This window comes from Staurois parvus, unplaced genomic scaffold, assembly GCF_062004578.1.
Source record: "Staurois parvus isolate SC_StPar_1 unplaced genomic scaffold, SC_StPar_1.0 ptg000371l, whole genome shotgun sequence".
Taxonomy (NCBI): domain Eukaryota; kingdom Metazoa; phylum Chordata; class Amphibia; order Anura; family Ranidae; genus Staurois; species Staurois parvus.
Window position 1 is genome coordinate 6,857,175 of NW_028318167.1, and position 23,593 is coordinate 6,880,767.

Genomic DNA, 23,593 nt, shown 5'->3' on the forward strand with positions numbered 1-23,593 from the left:
CAGATATATATATATAAACGCACAGTGAACAAACCAACCTTCCACTAATCTTAGTAGGTGCAGGAACACAGGCGTAGTCAGGGCTGGAGAGGTGGAACGGTCAGGCCGGCCGTAGGGTTCTGTAATGACCGTTTGGTGGTACCTCTAGTGGTCCCCAGGACAGGATTCCCCAGGGCGCGGAGTCTAAGTCCCAGTCTGCTTATTCACCAGGGCCCCTGATGGTGGGGATGGACTTGGAGCAGACAGGAACCAGGTCGCGGCCCCTGAGTACACCTGCTAGTGGTAGAGGGATCCGCCAGAGGTATGTGCAGGTACGGCTGGATCCGTGCAGGATGGATGGAAGGCAGAGTAGTTAGCGTGGTCAGACGGGCCAAGTCAGCAACGTGCGAGCAGCAAGGTACCAAAGGAGCAGGCAGAGAATGGTCAAGGTCACAAGCCGGGTTCAGTAACTCACGGGCAGCGCGGTACAGGGGATCAGGCAGAAGGATGGTCAGGCAAGCCAGGGGTTCAACAGGAGACGGTCAGCAGAGGTCAGGATCAAGCCGGGTCAGCAACGAAGCAGGACACACGATACCAGGAACAGAGGCTCATGGGAAAACATACACCAAGGCCCAGATCACAGGCCTGGTCATGCCTTAAATACACCTTTGTGCAATCAGCCCCAGGTTTGGCTGATTGCACGTGTGAGCTTCTGGCTGCTGAGAGCACCCGCTGGTCAGCTCTGGTACTGCAGCCCACACGGCAGATGAGTCCCACCACCAGTGCTGAGTCCATTCCTGACACACTGTTGCACTTTGAATAATGACTTAGTCAAGCAACACTGTACCTATATGAAATTGTTATAATTTTTTTTGAGACACATAGGGGTTTATTTACTAAAGCTGGAGAGTCCAAAATCAGACTCACTTCTGCATAGAAACCAATCAGCTTACAGGTTTCATTGCCAAAGCTTCATTGAACAAGCTGAGGTTAGAAGCTGATTGGTTTCTATGCAGAAGGGAGTCTGATTTTGAACTCTCCAGCTTTAGTAAATAAACCCCATAGTGCTTTCTTTTGGTGGTATTTAATCACCACTGGGTTTTTTTTTTTGCACTATAGATGAAAAAAGACCACACATTTTCTAAACAAAAGTGTGTTTTTCTTAGTTTCTGTTATACAATTTAGCAAATAAGTTATTTTTCTGCATACATTTTAATCAAAATTTATACTGCTATATTTCTTTGCTAAAAATAACCCATATCAGTGTATATTTTAGTCTACAAGCTATGGTACCAATCATTGAAAATTGATCACACCTGATGTACTGATGGCCTATCTCAATTCTTGAGGACCTAACTGTCAGGGCAGGAGCTGTAGAACGGACAGGCAGGCCTAGAGGCAGGGTCACGCACTGACAGACGACAACCACCACCCACAGACCGGAGTCCCTCAGGGCGCGGAGTCTAAGTCCCAGGCTGCCTTTCACCAGGGCCCCTGATGGTGGGGATGGACTTGACGGAGCCAGGAACCAGGTCGTGGCCCCCGAGACACCCCAGCTGCGGTAATGGCCACCGCCAATGGCGTGTAGCTGGTAGGAATCAGACAATAGCGTAGTCGGGCAGGCCGGGTCGACAACAACGGGACAAACGGTACAGAACAGTAGACAAGAATCACAGGTCACAGGCCGGGTTCAGCAACGGGAGGTCAGATCAAAGGAAAACACAAAGTATGGTCTAGTCACAAGTCGAGTCAGATTCCAGGAGAGTCACGAGAGTATACACAGAGCTGTTGCAACAATAACACACAAGACACGAATGCAAAGGGCATGTGCAGACAACAGACTTATATATACCCCTCGTACGTTGTTTGTTGTTGTTGTACTGTGCCATGTATTGTCCCCCCTATTGTACAGCGCTGAGCAAACCCTTTGGCGCTATATAAACTCGTAGTAATAATAATAATAATAATAATATATAATCAACCACACCCCTCTGGGGGATGGACCTCAGAGGCCTGAAGGCATAAAAGACTCCCACCATGCTCTTTGCAGAAACCCAAGATGGATGCCAGCACATGGAGCAGCACAACCTCTGGGAAAAGGTAGGACCTTGACACTAACATACCAGGACAGTACAAATACCTCCCAAAAGACCCTTTTTTTTGGAAAGTAGACAGTCTGAAGTATTTAGTAAGAGGCATGATGGTTTTTTGAAGTTGTGTTTTTTCCCACAATTCTTTGGAAAATGAAGAAATTAAATAAAATGTGTTTTTTTCCCCACAAAAATGTCATATTAACAAGTTATTTCTCACATGTGGCATAGGCATACATGCAGCTACACCCCAAAACACCTCCTGAGTATGTCGATACCACATGTGTGAGACTTTTTCACAAAGCCAAAAATAGCCACAAAGAGAGGCCCAACATCCAAGGACAACCATCAGGCGTTATCCGTTTTAAGACCAGCCCTTCTTCTGACTCTTTTTGTTTACAAGTAAAAATCTGTATTTTGCTAGCACTTAGAATCCCCAAACAGTAGATATTTTTTATCAGATAAAATGGTGGTTTTTCAAATTTTTATGTCATACAGTATTTGCGCAGCGGGTTTTTTAACGCAATTTTACACATTAATGCAAAAATATGCTTTAATATATTTTAATGCACACAAACACAATATAATACCCAATTTTTCAGTAAAATAAAGAATATGGTGTTGGGCTGAGTAAATAGATACCAAACATGTCACGGTTTAACCACTTGCCTACCAGGCACTTATACCCCCTTATTTACCAGGCCAATTTTCAGCTTTCAGCGCTGCCACACTTTGATTGACAATTGCGCGGTCATGCAACATTGTACCCATATGAAATTTTGATAATTTTTTTCTCACAAATAGAGCTTTCTTTTGGTGGTATTTAATCGCCACTGGGCACTTTACTTTTTGCGCTATAAATACAAAAATTGCAAAAAATTTGAAAAAAAAAAGTTTCTTTGTTTCTATTATAAAATTTTTCAAACAGGTAATTTTTCTCCTTCACTGATGTGCGTTGATGAGGCAGCACTGATGGGCACTGATAGGCGGCACTGATGGGCACTGATAGGCAGCACTAAAGGGCACTGATAGGCAGTACTAATGAGGTGGCACGGATAGGTGGCACTGATAGACAGTACTAATGAGGTGTCACGGATAGGCGGCACTAATATGCAGCACTGATAGGCGGCACTGATAGGTGACACTGATGATGGGTACTGATAGACGGCACTGACTGGCATCACTGCTGGGCACTGACTGGCGGCACTGACTGGCACAACCCCTGGGCAGTGACTGGTGGCACTGACTGGCAGCACTGGTGGGTGGCACTGGTGGGTGGGCACAGGTGGGTGGCACTGCTGGGCACAGGTGGGTGGCACTTCTGGGCACAGGTGTGTGACACTGCAGAGTGGCACAGGTGGGTGCACTGCTGGGCACAGGTGGGTGATCTGCTGGGCACAGGTGGGCGGAGCTAGTGTGCGCACTGCTGGGCACAGGTGGGTGGAGCTTGCGGGTGGCACTGCTGGGCACCGATCATCAGGGCACTGATCATCAGTGCCCTGATGATCGGTGCCGATCCCCGCTCTGACAACTGCCGGTTCTCGACAGTACTTTCCTCACGATCTGACAGCGTGAGGAAAGTGCAGCCGTGAACCGGCACTTGCATTTCCCTCTGATCAGCGTGTCATTGGACACCGCTGATCACGTGGTAAAAGGCCGCTGTGATTGGCCTTTTACCACATCACGTGATCAGCTGTGTCCGTAGGACACAGCGATCACGGAGATCGCCGGGTGCGCGCCCCCTGGGGCGCGCAGGAGAGCGCGTTCTGGGAGGACGTCATATGACGTCCACCCAGAACTGGCCGGCCGCATTGCAGCTGTCATTCGGCTATCTGCGGTCGGCAGCTAGTTAAAATTGCACATGCTTGTGAAATGGCGTCAAATTTCAGTATTTAAAAATCTTCATAGGTGACGCTTTATAAGCCTTTACAGGTTACCAACTTAGAGTTACAGAGGAGGTCTGGTGCTAGAATTATTGTTCTCACTCTGATGTTCATGGCACTACCTCACATGTGTGCGATTGCTGTTTACATATGCGTAAGAGACCAACATGCGCGTTAACCTTTGCATGCGAGCACGGGGGTGCTTTACATTTTTTTTTTAAAACAATATTTATTGAATCTTATACACTTGGTACAAAAATATCTTGATATACAAATCTGTAAACCATTTTTCATAAGAGTGGTGAGTACAGAAGTCAGTACAACTTCTGTAATGGAAACAAAAGGCAGTATCCTAATAGGCATCAATGACACAACAAATCAGTACAACATTAGCCGAATTGCAAAAATTAAGCAATTCCCTAGGAATGGAAGTTTGGTTATGAAGGCCTGAACAATAACATCTCTATCAAAAATACAATTGAGAAAGAGTGTTGTATGAACTAAGAATCATACGGAAGAGCATGGGCTCCATTGTGCGACTGGGAAATAGAGAGCTGTGTGGTGGGGCTACAAGAGGAGTTGTTTACTCAACATATTGGTAAGTTGAGCTTTGAGATACCAAACTGAATATCGAAAAGGTTCCATATGAGTAGCTAGTTCCACAGGAGTATTCCATGAAGCGCCGCCATATAGAGATGAAGCGACGTGTAAACTTAAAACTTTGAGTAATGGTGTCCAGTTGCTCCAGATTAAATAGGGCAGTTAATGCCTGTATTACTGTCTTGAGCTGTGGGGGGTTTGGCTGTATCCAAGCATGCATGAGTGCTTTGCGAGCTATCAATAAACGAATATGGATCCACTGAGGAAGAGCCTTAGGACTTGCCGACATCACGGGATCTTGATAATTGAAGAGACAGAGCATAGGGTCTTTGGTGAGAGAGATGTAGTACAGATGATTATTGTAACAAGGAACTCAATCCCAGAAGGTGGAAACATTTGGCACATTCCCAAAGGCGATAAAACAAAGTAGGTAGAGTGTGGTCGCACCAAGGACATGTAGGGCGGGGATGTAGTAGAATTCAAAGGGAGTACTTCGCTCTTATCAAAATTGATTCTTAGGCCGGAGCATTTACTGAAGGTTGAAAACAGGTCCTGAAGTAGTAGGAAGTCTTTGGGTGGATCTGAAGTGAACAGTAATGTATCATCCGTAAAGAGAGCTGAGCGGACAGTAAGGTCGCCAATCGTGACACCACTAATCCCTGACTTCGAATTCAGCAGTCTGGACAAAGGTTCAAGAGCGATGTTAAAGAGGAGGGGGCAGAGCAGGCAGCCCGGTCTGGTGCCTTTGGTCAAGGTAATGCTCAGAGAAATAAAATCAGGTGTGACTAATCTAGCTGTAGGTGAGGAGTACATGTGTAGCAAAAAGTTCAAAATAGGCCCTGAAAAACCAAGCCTCCTCATAACCTGAAGAGCCAGGCAAAGCTCATGTTGTCAAAGGCTTTTTCAGCGTCTAAATATATAAGTGCTAGATCCGTCTGTGGGTTTGTTTTAGCATGGAACATACTAAGCAAATGTTGAGCGTTGCCGTGCAACCTGGCACGAACCCGGATTGGGCTGGATGTAGTATTTCAGGAAGCAGCAGGCCAATCTGGATACCACAATTTTGGAAAGTATTTTGGCGTCTACATTGAATAAAGAGACATGTCGGTATGATCTTGGGAGTAGTTGGTTTTTCCTCTTCTTAGCTATGAGCTTAATATGCACCTGGGAGCCAGTCAGGAGATATGTGCCATCCTCCCACATTGCCTTATAGACGTGATACAGAGTGTCTGGGAGGAATTCCGAAGTAAGTTTATAGAATTGTTCACTAAGACCGTCAGGTCCAGGAGCTTTAGCCGAGGGTAGTTGTTTGATAGTGGTACAAATGTTGTCTCGTGTAATAGGAGCATTTAAGGCACTTAGCTGGGATCCAGAAAGCTTGGAGAGATTTATAGAGGCTAGAAAGTCCTCAGCAGCTCTAGAGTCAATCGGGTCCTCTGAATACAAGAAAGTGTAATAGAATGTGAGGTCATTAATATCAGATGACAGGGTTAAAACATTGCCCGCGAGATACCGAAGCACAAAGATATGAGTGGGAGTACGAGGGTCCGCAATAAGTCATGCCAACAGCTTTCCCGCGTTATTGCCATATCTATACAATTTTAAGGTGGAAAAGGCCGATTTGGCTGCTTCTGGTGTTCAGCCCAATAATTAAAGGCTCATTTGGCAGATTTCCAATTCAGCCTATTCTCATGTGTGCGATTGAGGGAGAGTGCAATATATGCCTGACGAAGAGATTCGCTCCCCTGTTGGCACCGTTTCTTAAATTGCGTGGTATAGGAGATTATGCGCCCTCTAAGGAATGCCTTCCCAGCTTCCCAGAATAGATTAGAATTGGTTAAATGTGCTCCGTTCGTGTCCGCAAATTTCTGCTACGCTTCAAATAGATGAGACTTGAAGTCTTCGTTATTGGCTAAATAAGCGGGGAAGCTCCAAGGGCTAGGGGATTTTAGAGTTTTCAACCCAGACAGCTGTAATAGGATGGGACAATGGTCAGAAATGGCCATATTTGAAATAGTCATTCTACGTAGCAGGGACAATTCTATGAGCAAAAAAGATAGTCAATGCCATACGTCATGAAGATTAAGCACATCGATAGAAACGGTAGAGGGGGACACTGAGGCAGTTGTCCGGGACGTTGTGTGGGATGATCTCTGTTTAGGTCAATATCATTGTGCATAACTGCATTGAATTCCCCACTCAGGATATGACAGGATTCCGGAATCTGTAAGGCCCATGAAATCAAACACTGGAGAATTGGGAGTGTATAGAGTGGAGATAGCAATGTCACGTCTGCCCCCAAACATTTCAAGTGGCCTAGTACTGACATACGCTTGTTTGGTGAGCATAGACCCTTAACATGCCACGATTACCTTCAAGTGATCCTTGTCATCAGGTGGAGCCATGTCTGTCTTAGTATGAAAAGAGGATAAGGCCTACAATAAGGAAAAACCACACCAAGCATCACCCCAACAAGTCCAGGGTGATCAGAACAATATTCAGTACCTAGGGAAATGCAACAGTGAAAGACAACAATGCAAAACAATAAGAGCAGAACTTTTCTAACAAATGGGTAGAAGCTTCCCAGGTAAATCAGGAACATCACTTGTCGCATAACCTCCGTGAACAAGAGCAATTGGTGCCCGTCTACAGATAAAGCATGTGTGCACCGGAATTTCTGAAGGATGGCCTGTTTGTCAGCGTAGTTCAGATAGCATACAATCACTGGCCTAGGATTAGTGTGAGAATCGGATGGTGGGTCAATATGGTGGGCTCTTTCAATGGCTCAGGGCTGTCGCAGGCCTAGGTACTCCTGGAATGATCAGCATGGAGGGAGAATACGTCTCGGGCAGGCCTGTGATGCGCAAATTGTTCCGCCAGGAGCGGTTTTCTAGATCATCTACCTTATCTTGAAGATCTCTTTGGACCATGGAGAGTCAGGCTACTGTAGCAGAAACAGCCAATGAGTCATCTTCAACAGAGGAAATCCTCTCTTTCATCTGTGTAATGAGCTGAGCCTGTGCATGGAGATCTTTATGTAGCTATTCTAGCCCTTTAAGAACAGCACTGTCAAAAGCTGCCATGAAAGTAGGCGTTAGGAGTGCCATGAGTGCGTGGGCAATGCCCACTGGTGAGACAGGGTCCAGAGGCTGAGGAGTAGGAGGCTGTGGCTGTTGTGGGCTCTGCTGATCCCCTGTGTCAGTGTGTGTGCTTGCAGCAGTGGCCATCTTAGCTTCAGCGGTTGCTGTGTCCCCCTGTGACAGGCGGGGGACAGAAGGGAAGCGGGCATGGGACCACTCCACAAAGTGGTTCATGTGTTCCCCCAAAGCCGAGAGCAGAAAGGGGGGGTGGCCCCCAAATTGTAGAAGATGTGGAACTGCAGCGGTGGAGGAGGGCGGTGGGAGCAGGGATGGCTCACCTCCGCTCCATATGGCGCCGGAACCGGATGCCCTTTACATTTTTAAAATTTATTTATTTATTGGTGGGACACTGGTACACTGACAGATGTTTTTGTGCACTTGTACATTGTGACAGATGTTGATCATCCACTGACAGATGTTGATGTTGCAATGGAACACTATTGAAGATCAGAGGCGTCCCTAGGGTTGGTGTCACCCGGTGCGGTAACACATGGAGTCACCCCTCCAGAGAGGAAGGAGCGGTGCAGGTGTAGTGGTAAAATGAGTATCCCTTGAAGATATGTATCCCCTGAAGCAACTGCGCATGTCCTGGTTTCAGGCCGAAGAAGCCGATCTCTGACTTTAGCACAGAGCTGGCAATCGGCTTCTTCGGCCTGAAACCGGACCATGCGCAGTTGCTTCAGGGGATACTCATTTCACCAGAGCGGGGGCAGCTGTCACTGTGCCGGCATCCTGCTCCTGCACCCCCTGTAGATGGTGCACCTCCCCCCCGCACTGTGATTGGACACAACCATCACATGATCGGGAGAGCCAATCACAGTGTCCGTGTTCCAAACTGTGATATGCTGTGTCCAATGGATACAGCCATCACAGGATCACGCCACTGCGTAGCCCTGAGGCCGAGCGAGGGGCACGTTCTGACAGGATATTCAGGATCGTCCACTCAGAATGAGAAAGATCCCACTTTATGTGCAATTGCTGGGTGGGAAGCAGATAATATTTCAGATGCTTCAAACATCCGAATGAAGCAAATTTTATTTTGTTATCATTTATTTCGTCCAAATTTATATTTGTAACAAAATGAATCGAACCCCATGGGATTACAGAGAAACAACAACCTATTGTATAAAGGCAGCATGTATATTCAAAAAAGATTTATACATTATGTTAAAGCAATGTTAACCCTCTGAAAACTGTTGGTGCAAAACATTAACCAGGGTATTGAGTTACTGACAAGAGATCAGCTTTTTGTATGCAATTAGCAGATTTGTGTCTGTACTGATGGTATATTTGATAAGCACTTTGATAAATGTTGCAATTTCACCCCAAGTACATCAGTTGATAGCTTAAAGCAAGCAGATCAGGAGAATGGTGACCTGCAAATGTATACAATTGGAAGCAATCAGATATATTTTTAAACTGTGTCACTGGGCAATTAGAAACAACCAGTTCAAGGAATGGCTCATGAAAGTTATCTGGGTATGGTACAGGAAAAACAAATTTGAGGAGAAGTAGCATAGAGGCCTGGTATAGAAAACAAAGCATACAGGTGAAACTCGAAAAATTAGAATATCGTGCAAAAGTTCATTTATTTCAGTAATGCAACTTAAAAGGTGAAACTAATATATGAAATAGACTCATTACATGCAAAGCAAGATAGTTCAAGCCATGATTTGTCATAATTGTGATGATTATGGCTTACAGCTCATGAAGTCATAATCAACAGAAGTCATGACTACTAGAGATGTCATTGCTGCTTTGGGAGGATGATTCTCAGGGTTGGGACTACCACTGGAAATCATTACTGAAAATGGTCAGCAATTTATGTCGAGAGTTTGGGACTTTACTTACATCAAAGGGGATAAAGCACTTCTTAACAAAACAAAACCATCCACAGGTCAATGGAGGTGTGGAAAAGTTTTAATCAGACATTTAAGAATGGCCTAAAGGCAAATGTGCATGAGGGATTCCTCTTCAGCGAAGCTATAGCTACTGTTCTACAACACTACAGGTCATAGCGCTGCTAGGGAATTGACTGCAAAATTGATGATAGGTTGTGATTTACAAGCCAAATTCACTAGTTTGTAGCCAGAAAATAAAGTAGCAGATGATGACCTGTTTACAGTCTTGTGTACTTTTGAGACACAACAGTCCATAATCAAAATTTTAGCATATAAAATGATAAAGATCCTAATCAAACAATATGAAATGAGAATGATGACAATCTTCTTACATACACATTGCAACTGTGTCCACTCAACACCTTGTTAGACCCAGGACCTATGAGAAAATGTAAATGAATACAAGCTTCATAGGTATTAATAGGCAAATACGTTATATTTTTCATTTATAGGTTTCCCTCCCAACCAAACAAAGCAGAACCTCACACAGTATAATACCACTTTTAACAAAAAGTAAAAAGATCTATGTAAAGTAAACAATCTCTCATTCTGGAGTGCATGTGCTGCACTACTGTACATATCAACCAGCATTAAAGTGTAGCTGCTATCGTACAAAACAAAACGCTCACAATTCCTTTTCACAGATCAGCAGAGCACCTTTTACATAGAGTGTGCATGATGATGTCAGCTAGTCCTACTCTACACATTTGTTCATAATAACTTCCTCAGGAGCATGGGAAACAGCAGAATCAGCACACTGTGCATGCTCATCCATTTTAATTCTGCTAAATTGATACTAGACTATAATAGCTCAATTAGACATATTATATTATATTATATTATATTATATAGTAGCTCAATTAGACTATTATATATATAGAGAGTATTAGCTCAATAAAATAAAAATTTACTTAAAACTCACAGTTTATCTTTATACTTTAGACAATGCAATGGAAGGACCCCTATAGATTTGAAGTTCTGTGAATTTGAAAGGGTGCTTTGCAAAAGGAGGAGTTCAAATCTCACTGGGGAGATAAAAATGTGACATTTTGGATTCATCAATTAGATTCTCTCAGTCGTAAGGGGCTTATAATATTGTGCTATTGTACTGTATATTATTCTGTTTGATTTTGTTTTTGCCACTTTGTACCTATATTTTACAGTATTTGCTGTGCTGTGTATTGTGTACTGTGTATTTTATAGTACTTTGCGTAATATTATTATATATGCTTCTCTGCATGTATGATATACTACTGAATTTGCTGCCACGATGCATTATGATAGTTTTATCTGTTAATTTTTGTCATAAGGTCACTTTTATGCTAAAATGATAATTAGAAGTCTACTTGAGCTCCTGAAGGTTTTACCCCCTTCATGACCAGGGAATTTTTTGCTATCCAGCACTGCACTACTTTAACTTGCAATTGTGAGGTCATGCAATACTTTACACAAATTAAATTTTTATAATTTTTTTTCACAAAAATAGAGCTTTCTTTTGATGGGATTTTATCACCACTGAGTTTTTTATTTTTTGCAATATAAACTAATAAAGACCGAAATTTAAAAAAAAACTATATTTTTTACTTTCATAAAACATATCCAATAAAATCAAATTTCGTAATAAATTTAGGTCAAAATATGTATTCTGCTACATGTCTTTGGTAAGAAAAAATCCCAATAAGTGTATATTAATTTGTTTGTGTGAAAGTTATAGCGTCTACAAATTATAGTGTGTGTGTATGTATGTATATATGTATGTATATATATATATATATATATATATATATATATATATATATATATATACAGTTGCAAGAAAAAGTATGTGAACCCCTTGGGATTACGTGGAGTTTTGCATGAATTGGGCATAAAATGTGCTCTGAACGTCATCTAAGTCACAACAATAGAAGAACACAGTCTGCTGAACATAATACTACACAAACATTAGATGTTGCCATGGTTTAATTGCACATAACATGTAAACATTCACAGTGCAGGGAGGAAAAAGTATGTGAGGCCCTAGCTTAATGACTTCTCCCAGAGCTAATTGGAGCCAGGAGTGAGCCAACCTTGACTCCAACCAGTGTGATGATATTGGATGTGTTGCTGACAGCTGTCCTGCCCTTAAAAAACACACACCTGTTTTGGGTTTACTGGTTTCAAGAAGCACTGTCTGATGTGAACCATGCCTCGCAGAAAAGAGCTCTCAGAAGACCTACCATCAAGAATTGTTGACTTGCATGAAGCTGGAAAGGGTTACAAAAGTATCTCCAAAAGCCTTGATGTTCATGTGTCCATGGTAAGACAGACTGTCTACAAATGGAGAAAGTTTTGCACTGTTGCTACTCTCCCTAGGCGTGGTCGTCCTGTAAAAATGACTGCAAGAGCACAGCGCAGAATGCTGCATGAGGTAAAGAAGAATCTCAGAGTGTCAGCTAAAGACCTACAGAAATCTCTGGCACTTGCTAACATCTTTGTTGACACATCTACAATAAGGAAAACATTAAACAAGAATGGAGTACATGGGAGGACACCACGGAGGAAGCCATTGCTGTCCAAAAAGAATATTGCAGCACGTTTGAAGTTTGCAAAAAAGCACCTGGATGTTCCACAGCACTACTGGCAAAATATACTGTGGACAGATGAAACCAAGATTGAGTTGTTTGGGAAGAACACACAACACTATGTGTGGAGAAAAAAAGGCACAGCACACCAACATCAAAACCTCATCCCCACTGAAAACATGGCGGAGGGAGCATCATGGTTTGGGGCTGCTTTGCTGCCTCAGGGCCTGGATGGATTGTTGTCATTGATGGGAAAATGAATTCCAGAGTTTATCAAGACATTTTGCAGGAAAACGTACGACCATCTGTCCGCCAACTGAATCTCCGCAGAGGATGGGTGATGCAACAGGACAATGACCCAAAGCATACAAGTAATTCAACAAAACAATGGCTGCAACAGCACAGAATACGCCTTCTGGAGTGGCCCAGTCAGAGTCCTGACCTCAACCCGATTGAAATGCTGTGGCATGATCTTAAGAGAGCCATTCACACCAGACATCCCAAGAATATTGCTACACTGAAACAGTTTTGTGAAGAGGAGTGGTCCAAAATGACTCCAGATCATTGTGCAGGTCTGATCTGCAACTACAGGAAACGTTTGGTTGAGGTTATTGCTGCCAATAGAGGGTCAACCAGTTATTAGGTCCAAAGGTTCACATACTTTTTCCTCCCTGCACTGTGAATGTTTACATGTTATGTGCAATTAAACCATGGCAACATCTAATGTTTGTGTAGTATTATGTTCAGCAGACTGTGTTCTTCTATTGTTGTGACTTAGATGACGTTCAGAGCACATTTTATGCCCAATTCATGCAAAACTCCACGTAATCCCAAGGGGTTCACATACTTTTTCTTGCAACTGTATATATATATATCAAAATCATTTCTTGAGACCCTAAAATGCTAGGACAGTACAAATTCCCCCCCAAATGACCCCTTTTTGGAATGTCAAAACTTTTTGTCATAATTTTTTACATACTGTCACCAGTGCAGTACAGCATCATCGTAATCAACGCCCCTACTGGTGACAGTAAAAAATTTAATTTTTTTAATTCAACTTGTTAAACTTTTTTTTCATTTTTTAAAATTTAAAAACTTTTTTTTCTTCATTGTTTTTACATGCTTTCATCAGAGTAGTTTAGTGTCACCATAGTAACACTGTACTACTCTGAGGGGGTGATCAGGGATTTTTTTTTTTTTTACACTTTGCTTGCTGTTACAATGAAGATCATTGGAATAGCAAAGTTTTTAACTGACGGCTGTGATCACTAGTGATCTGTGATTGGCTGTAGCTAATGACATGGTACAGGGTGCTGTTATTGGCTAAGGTACCATGTGATAACTGTCGGCCTATCACAACATAGTCAACACAGCTGTTATAAATGAATTAATTCAGAACAACTTTGTTGATATTGTGATCATGTGATCGTATAGCAATCACGATCACATGATCACCAAGCCCTGAGTACCGGGATCCGCATTCCACTGTGTCTGGTGGACAGAGCAGGCAAAATTACATATTTGGCCCAAGTAGGCAAACCTATGTACATGTACGTGATTTTGCCTGCAGGTTTACTCTATTTTTTTAATTTTTACATTTCTTTATATTTCAATGATGTTATTGAAAAGACCAAATTTACAAATCGAAAGTACAAAAAGATGTGAGATATTGAGCTCTCAGGACAATATTCACTTATGAACATAGGTAACGTTGGCATTGTACTAAAGATTGAGGAAACGAACATTGCATACATATGTGGGACCAAGAAGTCCCTCTGGTGTAACCCACAGATAAAAAGGGTAAACAACAACAATGAACAGAGTTCTAGTACATATTTCACTATGAAAAATGATTAATATTGAGCATGACCAAACAGCAGTCAGGTACTAAAGTCAGATACATCAAAAGGTAATAATGGAAACAAAAAGTATGAAGAAAGGGAGGAATAAGAAAAAAAGAAACAAAAAAAAAGAGTGAAGTAAAAGAGGGTCAGCTTTGGTCCGGCCAAGGGACAGAAAGGTATTTTTACATTTCTTTAAATACTTCCTAGTTTCCATGCCTAGGCAAATGATATCATACATGTCAGGAGTCTTTAGGAGGGGAGAAGGGGTTTTCTCAGCCAAGGACAACCCTCCTGTCTGCATGCCTGAGCTAAGGGCAGATGGGTTCCAGGAAGTCAATGCTACATGAATCATTTGCTCATACTTAAGATGGCCATGGTCAGAAATGCTAGGGGATGTTTTTCAGCTAGTGATTTCTCAGCAAAATAAAGTATGGAGACATGGATGGGGGAATTTACTTTGAAAAATTAAAAAGGAATTAAATAGTGCTTTTGGTTTGTGGTTTTCAGATACAGTGTAGTTCTGCTTTAAGGCTATATTGCATATTTAATTTGCTAATACATGCTAGGGTCCCTAGTGATTAACATGGTCTTGTGTCATTTGAGCATATAGTGTTCAATTTTGTGAGCATACTGTTTCCCATGCTCCTGAGGAAGTTAGGATAATGAAATGTGTAGGGTAGGAGTAGCTGTTGTCTTCATGCATGCCGTATGTACTCTAAGAATGTGAGTTTATTTATCGTATGTGGTACCAAGGGGTTCTGTTAAAAGCAGTAGTATACTATGTAAGTTTCTGCTTCAGCGGCTGATATGTGGTGGAAACACAAGCCCATAAAGGTGAATTATTTGTCTGCAAATATATATGATGCTTGTGTTTGTTTACACATCTGGAAGTGTATATCGTTGTCTTAAAGTGTTACTAAACTCACAACAGTAAAATGAGTCTGTATATGCAGTAAAGCATGCTTGCTATACTCATTGTGCAACCTAAGGGGTTAATCCTCCACATTGTGTAAAAAAGATTATTTGATCCTGTCTTCTCTGATCCTCCCCTTCTACTTTCCCCAATCCATCTGCTGTTCGTACAGAGCCTTGGGGGCAAGCTGAACATGCTCAGTTTAGTGTATATTGCTAAAAAGTTGTTTTTTTTTTCTTGGGAGAGTGCATGTGATCAGCACATGGCCAATCAGCACTATCCACACAGAGGGTCAGGGGTCCTGCAGCATTATAGGACAATCAGGGGATAATGAAAACTCCTCCCACAAGCTTTAACCAGTGCTCAGTTGGGCATTGATAGAAGTCACAAGACTGCTCTAACTGATGATAATAAAAGGTATTTAGCAGTTTATATTTACTAAAATAATTGCATTTCCATGTTCTGTGTACTGTGGGAGACCAAATATTGTGAATGCAGAGTCCTGGGTTTAGTAACACTGTAATAATATAAAATAAAATAATTGTCCATGCTAGTTAGATTCAAAGCAAGGCTACTGAGAACAGGATCTGATAGCTGCTCCAGGTGCGTAAATTGTATCGAACCACAATCACAATAACATGGATATCATCAATGTCCTCCAGCTATAATCTCTCTTGATGTACGATTTCAACCACCTTGAAAAACGATACCACTCACCGGATTTACTGACCCCAGAAATGAAGAGGTCAGATGAGCCCTGATGACATCCTTTTGAATGAAACACAATGGGAGGAGCTTAATGCACCAGTACTGTTGCCTCAGCAGAGTTTTATGTTAGTCATATCTGTAGGCTTTTATATACTTAGTTTTGTTTGGATTTTTATAAATGTTATTTGCCACACCATTAGAGTGTCCTTGGTCTTCATATGATCCATTGGAAGGAGTTATATTTCTGGCAATTGGAGAGATCAGATCACCCTGACTGCTGGAGGGGAACTGCCATTCCTGATAAGGATTCTGTAACTTGGCTAAAATATCTTTAAGCTTTATGTAACCTCTGCAATAATGGAGTTTACTGTTTGGTGAGTGCACATTTTTTCTGGTAATGGGATCTTCACAGGTGGTGGTATATTTACATTCAGTTCATCTGACCTCTTCATTGCTGGGGCCAGTAAATATGGTGTGATGAGTGGTAGCATTTCTGACGGTGGTTGGCATCGTGCTGCCATCCAGTCTGACAGAAGAGTAACAGATCCCCATTGAGACACATGGAGAACAATGGAGGTTCCGATTGGGTCCGTCTGAAAAACGGGCAGGCTGACCCGACTGGGACGTCCATGTGAAAGAGGCCATATAGATTTACAATATACCTGTATGTTGAAATTTCATTTATGTACAATTATATAATTAAGGGTATTTCATGCATTTGGTGTATTCTGATTGCTGCGATATAATTGTGTTAATTGTTAGGGGGGATTACACAATTTTGTTTTAGTTTGGTTTATTCAATGCTCAAAAACAATGAAAAGAGCACTTTGAAAACACATCAGATCTCAATGGGGAAAAATATCATGCTGGATATCTAAACTGATATGGACTGGGTAATGTGTTAGGAATGTAAGGATGCCCCATCGTTTGATGGAAATGAAAATTATCAACCTGCTGATGACCGAGTTCAAAGACACCCTGAAAAATCAAAGTGAAAAAATTATGCAGCAGGCTAGTCCATTTTGCTGAAATTTCATTGCAGCAACTCAAAATGATACTCCGTAGTTTGTAAGGCCCCCACGTACTTGTTTACATGCCTGTCAATGTCGGGGCATGCTTCTAATGAGACATTAGATTGTGTCCTGGGGTATTTCCTCCCATATCTAGACCAGGGCATCACTGAGCTCCTGGACAGTCTAAGGTGCAACCTGGTGGCGTCGGATGGACCAAAACATGAAATCTCAGAGGCGTTCTATTGGATTTAGGTCAGGCAAACATGGGGGCCGTTCAGTGGTATCAATTCCTTCATCCTGCAGGAACTGCCTGCATACTTTCACCACATGAGGCCGGGCGTTGTCGTGCACCTGGAGGAACCCAGGAACCAATACACCAGCGTAGGGTCTGACAATGTGTCCAAGGATTTCATCCTGATACCTAATGGCAGTCAGGGTGCCATTGTCTAGCCTGTAGAGGTCTGTGCGTCCCTCCATGGATATGCCTCCCCAGACCATCACTGACCCACCACCAAAACGGTCATCCAGTTCCTCCATGCACAAAGGAGCAGATACAGGTCCTGCTGGTGGGTTTAGGACCTTCTACAGCTCTGTCCAGCTTTCCTAAAGTAAATGCATGCCTCCTGGAAACTGCTCCATGCTCTTGAGACTGTTCTAGGAAACACAGCAAACATTCTGGCAATGGCATGTATTGATGTGCCATCCTGGAGGAGTTGGACTGCAACCTCTGTAGGGTCCAAATTCAAAACTAGTGAAAAACAGTCAAAAAAGATGAGTATGGAAAAAAGTGTCAGTGGCCTCCACCTGTAAAACCATTTCTGTTTTGGGGTTTGTCTCATTGTTGCCCATCTAGTGCACCTGTTGTTAATTTAATTAATACCAAAGCAGCTGAAACTGATTAACAACCCCCTCTGCTACTTACCTGACCAGTTCAATATCCTAGGAGTTTAATTGACTTGATGCAATACTCTGATTAAAAAGTGTTCCTTTAATTTTTTTGAGCAGTGTATATTTTTTTACTGTTAACAAAATAATTTTAGCACTACCTTTCTTCTCCTTTTTAATTTTTCACACTTACTTTGGAATAGCTGATTTTAGGGAACTTTTTCAAATGTATGGGCTGTTTGAAATTTGGAACAGGGGCGGACTGACCATTTGGAAACTCGGGCACTGCCCGAGGGCCCAGGGTCAGTAGGGGGCCCCATGAGATGCCCCTGGTACCTTTTTCATAGGATTTTTTGAGTTTGGGTAAGGACACAGGGGCCCCATGATCCCCTATTGCCCGGGGGCCCCATGAGTTGTCAGTCCGCCCCTGATTTGGAATCTAATTTACTGAATAGGACTGATAAAGTTTTGCATAATATTAAGTCCCATTGGTCTAATACAGGTCACAATACAGATGTAGAATGATTTTAAAAATGGGAAAACATGTACGTGGCCATTCCTAAGGCCTGTCTGAAAAACCTTTGTACATCCAAAGCTGGTTACATTTGTTTCCCAGCCTTCTTTAGATTTAGAAACTGCTATTTAGTGTGGGGGCCTACCAAAAACATTCATTCAGTTTATATCCAGTTTGGTAGGCCCTCACAATACATAGTTATTAGTAAATCTAAAAGAAACTTTGTAATCACATTGTAATGTGTGTGACTAGCTTAGAGAAGCTTTGTAGCCAAGGAAAAAAGGGTTCCAATTAAAAGAACAGAGTGAAAATATACTGTACCTGTTCCATCACCCATTTCTCTGATTTACTCACTTGAAGAGATTAACAGTAGTGGACTAAGCCTGTGCAATGTGCGTCAGTAGTTCCAGTGACAGGGAGCACAAATGGGAGACAGTTATTACACAATAACAGTGCCTGATCAAGGACCTGCATAGTAGGATCACCAGACACTGAATAAGAGATGAAGATTTAAAAGATTAAAAAAAGTGAAAACTATTTTTAAATGAAGTGAAAAGATAAGTTCACCTTTGTAAAACAAAATAATAAATGCACATCTTTTTGCAGGTAAGAAAAAGTGCATGTATTATATTTTTTAATAGGAGCCTGTAAAGCATTTCACCCACAATCAGCAGATCACAGATGCAATCCCAGGCTTCTGCAGACTGGCTAAGATATGGTCAGATAGTTACTGAATTGTAGCAAGCATCAACGAAGTACCTAGAGCACTAATTAGCACCCTGGTAGTTCTTTGAAATCTACAAGCCATCGGTCGCAGTGGTTGAAGGTAGTTGTAGTTCTCCTATTCACAGAACCCTGTGAATGAATGACGTGGTCGAGTGGGCGGTGCCTCGCACGGCTGCAGTTAATTTAAATTGTGACAGCGGGTGCAGGGAGAGGATCCGGAGGGCTTCTGCATCAGTAACATGTTACATGTTACACCCTGAATACAGGTGTAACATGTAGCATGTTAGGAAAGGTCAACTTATCCTTTAACATGCTAAAGCATACATGAGATTTTAGTGAATGGAATTAGATCTGCTTTACCTATTAGTTAGTTTAGATGGGACTGAAACTCCATACTTTCATCAAATAAAATGTAATATGTTTTCAAGTGAAAATATTTTAAATGTTCTCTGCTTGTTTTTTTAGATGGTTATACTCCTATTGTGATGCAGCCAACAAATGCTAACGAGAAAACTCAGCTAATCGGAGACAATCGCCGCACTTACCAAACAGACTCATAAACAAGTGAAAGCCAAGGGGCAGCTATATTGGCACTTTCCTAATTGCAGAAAGTTGTATAACTATAGGAAAAACTACCAATGCTGATCTTTTTGTAAATGTGCATAATTGCATACATCAGGCTGTGGACATCTCATGTGAAAGGCACCAGGTCATACAGAAACTATAAGCTCTAATACCTTCATTAAACATTAAAAACAGTTAATTGCAAGTCAGATATAAGTATTGTGATGATATAACACATTTTATTGTAAATCTTTTTTAATGGTAATTATTTTTAAAATTATTAGGTTGTGCCAGTTCATTTAATGAAATGTTATAACTGTGGGTTAAAGCTAAACTTCTGAAAACCAGGTTAATTCACAAGAAAAAAATGTATTGTAGCACTTTTTCCTGTCAATAGACTTTGGGATTGATTTACTAAAACTGGAAAGTGCAAAATCTGGTGCAGTGCTGCATAGACACCAATCAGCTTTTAGTTTTTTTTGTCAAAGCTTAACTGAACAAGCTGACATTAGAAGCTGATTGGCTGCCATGCACAGCTGCACCAAATTTGTCCTCTCCAGTTTTAGTAAATCAGCTACTTGCACAGCTCTGCCAAACAACACAGTCCTGTTTGGCAGGGAAAGAGCCATGATGTTTTTCTCTCACTGCAGTTAATTAATGGTTACAGTTCCTGTCCCTCCCGAAGCTGGTAACTAGAGAGTAAAGGGAGAAGAAACACACTGATGAACCCATCTTTGAGGTTTATTTACTAAAGCTCGAGAGTGCAAAATCAGGCTCACTTCTGCATAGAAACCAATCAGCTTCCAGGTCTTATTGCCAAAGCTTAATTGAACAAGCTGAAGTTAGAAATGATTGGTTTCTATGCAGCCTGATTTGCACTTTCCAGCTTCAGTGAATAAACCTCACTGTATCATTCTGCTCTCTCCTTCTATCTGGCTGGAGCTCAGATTTAATCATGAATTTCTTTTCATTCAAACTTATGATTAATCATACCCATGCAATAAAAATATTGCTATTCCTGAATCTCTTTAGATCTGGGTTTCCGATTGCCATATTTATACTACCTTTGTCCAAATTAAACAAAGAGCGTAATAGAGGAATAGAGGGCATGGAGGCATCATAGTAAAGCTGCAGGAAGGAAAAGGTGAAAATACAATAACAATTAAAAACAAAAACAAAGAACAATGATTGAAAATCAAACTTGGCAAGCAAATTAAGTTGTCCACCCAGACATCATTTATTGATTGCTCAACAAAAGTGCTCACTTATTGAAACGGACATTTTACATATAAACACATTTGCAAAGTATGCTGTTCTGTTTGTTAAAAGGTTAGCGCTTTTCAAAAAGATTATTTCAATATGAGCAGTTACTGTGTTCAGAATTATATTAATAGTCTATGGCTTTTTCTTGCTTCGAAATGGAAGCAGTAACAGATGGCTCACTGCATGTGTAACATAGCTTAGTCTACGGACCACAGAACTTTGAGAATGATGAGTTATATCTCTTCACCATTCCACATGGAGGGTTATTTGAACCCAATGGAAAATATTTTGGTCAATGTATACAAACATTCGGAATGTTTGTTGAGTAAACAAATGCGTAATGATAGGCAATATGATATGTGGTTTGCCTTCCATTTAAAGTGGTTCTAAACACTGAAGTTTTTTACCTTTATACATTCTATGCATGAAGACAAATAACTGTCTATGTCACTAGTGTATTTAGGTTTTGTGCTGCCCTAGGCAACACAAAATTTGACACCCCCCCTCCCCTCGGAGAGAGCCTGACATTGACCAACAATAACCCTGCCCCTCCCACCCGAGAGAACCTTCCACTACCATCACCCCCATATGCTGGCCACTCCTCTCCCAGTGAGAGAGAGAAAGACACTCACCCTCACAGTTATGGACATCCCCAGGAACAAGAGTCAAGCAGCCCGCAGCCTTTCTCAAATCCCATCTGGTCCCCAAGCCGCATGTGTCCCTTCTTCCGTCCCTTCTTCTAGGGAGGCGGTGCTGCCCCCCTAAAAAATGCGGCCTAGGCAAATGCCTTGTTTGTCTTATGGTAAATATGCCCCTGGTCTGTGTGCAGCTCCTCTCCCAACCCTCCCTAGTACTTACCTGAGTCTGATCTCAACCCAGGGATGTACATGAGAGCAGTTGCTCTCCCGGCTGTCTCCCTCCTCACTGGCTCAGTAACAGCAGTGGCTCCCACTGCTGACATTCAAGGCTAGTGAAGAGGGAACGGGGGTGGGGCTGAGCCATGCGCTGTATGTCTATGGAGGCACTCAGCAGGAGGAAGGAGCCAAGTGCACCAGCAGGGGACCTGAAAAGACTACATAGGATTCACTTTGGCCTGTATGTTGTATTACCTGCCCCACCCCAATCAGTTTAAAGAGTATATAAGTTATATTGAACATTAAAGCAAACACAGCACCATGTGCACAAACCTTCAACTGGCCTATTTGGACACATAGGGATGTGTGTGCTGTGAGTAATTGCGCACAATTTTGCGCTGTGTATAGGATTATATTAATAGGGGATGATTTTGTTTTCTTGCTAAGAACTGGAAGAAGTCTCGGATGGCTGTATATGTGACATGGTTTGGTCTACAGACCACAGAACTTTGAGAACCATGAGTTATATTTCCACCACTCCACCTGATGAGTTATAGATAACATTTTCGTGAATGTATTCAAGTATATGGAATGATCATTAAATAAACAAATGAGTAATGATGGACAATATGATGTGTGGTGTTGCCTTCCATTTAATAATTACAATAAGATGCATGCTCCCAAATCAATTTAAAGAGAATACAAATTACAGTATATTGAACATTGAAGCAAACAGCACCAAGGACACAAATCTTCAACTGGGCACATAGGGATATCTCTGTTGTACACAATTTTGCCACCCAACTCCCTATTATATCCTTGCCTTAATCTCTTCTGGGGTAAATTGATCTTACCTACAGGTTCTTTACTTTAATGGAATAGACGATTAAGTGCTTATCCCAAGAGTTTTTACAAAATTCTTGCCTGGAAACTTTAATAAAAAAAAAAGATGTAGTTGCAATAAGAGTAGGAGTAATTACTCTTCTTTTATTAATCACATGATATTACAGTTAACCTCCAAGAGATTTCTCAAAAAATAAAGATGACATTTAAACTCTAAAAGATAAAAAAGTTTATGACACCTGTCAGTTTTTATTGCTATGGTAAATGGGAAAATAGCCCGGGGCCCATTGTGTTATCACACTGGTATTGTTATCTTAAAGTATTGATGTTGATGTAAATAATCTGCTTTCCAGGCAGGCAGCTTCTGCACCCCAGAGGATCTTCACAGTTTCCTGGCTTGTAGTGTAATGTAACAAAAATTTAAACCAGTGGACCACTGCTAACAGGTACAGATATAACTTCAGTCTGATAAACGTCAAGGGGACAAAATTGTCTACTGTTTGGATTGTCCCCCTGACTATTATTAGAATAAATACAGTAATACTTCGGTTCACGAACGCTTCTGTTCACGAACAACTTGGTTCGCAAACAGAAGAGTTCACAAAAGTTTGCTTCGGTTCGCGAACTCCGCTTCGGTTGATGACTGCTGCTCAGTTCTCCGGCATTCTCAGAGGAGACAGTTCTCCTCTGAATGCCTTTTTATGAAGTGGTGTAGATCGCTTCTCCGAATGAAGGGAGAAACGATCTACAAACGCTTTAAATGCTGGAAAGCGGCTGCTGTTACTATAATCTTGCGAGATTACAGTAAGACATCAGTCAAACATCGTTTACTAAGCAGTTGTAAATTACCACTGCTTCGTTTGCGGTTCCTCCGATTCTCCACCTAAGGGCTGGAGAATCTGGAGGGAGAACACAGATCGCCAGTGAAGGGCTGACTTCGCTCCTTCATACACTGGCCATCTGTGTGCTGAGATGATCAGCGGAGAACATGTTCTCCACTGATCATCTCTGTTTCCTAAACCACTAATGATCGGAGATCAGCAACGATCCTTGTTTGGCAGACTTCTAGCATTGGTGATTAAACAATTTAATCCATTGACACCTTGTGCACATGTATTTTGCATATTTTTCATACAAATTGTACCAAATCCACTGGTTGTTTGTAACATGGGAACCTTCTTATCATCTGCCATAGCCCTCCCCCCATATTTGCACATTCCACCCACCAATAAGTACTGACCCCCATCTGATCGGTCTACCTCATTATAATCTAATTCTTCCTCCCCCTTTGATCCTAGTTTAAGTACTC

At 41.8% G+C, this 23,593-nt stretch overlaps 1 protein-coding gene across 1 annotated transcript in view; it reads left to right on the top strand.

The window, feature by feature from the left end:
- The window catches only part of DNAJC5B (DnaJ heat shock protein family (Hsp40) member C5 beta), a 57,053-nt gene extending 34,984 nt beyond the window's left edge, over nt 1–22,069 (top strand). Inside the window, exon 4 of the mRNA XM_089685339.1 lies at nt 19,226–22,069. Within this exon, the coding sequence (XP_089541465.1) occupies nt 19,226–19,320 (95 nt within the window). The 3' untranslated portion in view covers nt 19,321–22,069. The remainder of the gene's footprint in view (nt 1–19,225) is intronic.
- Nucleotides 22,070–23,593: the final 1,524 nt, after the last annotated feature.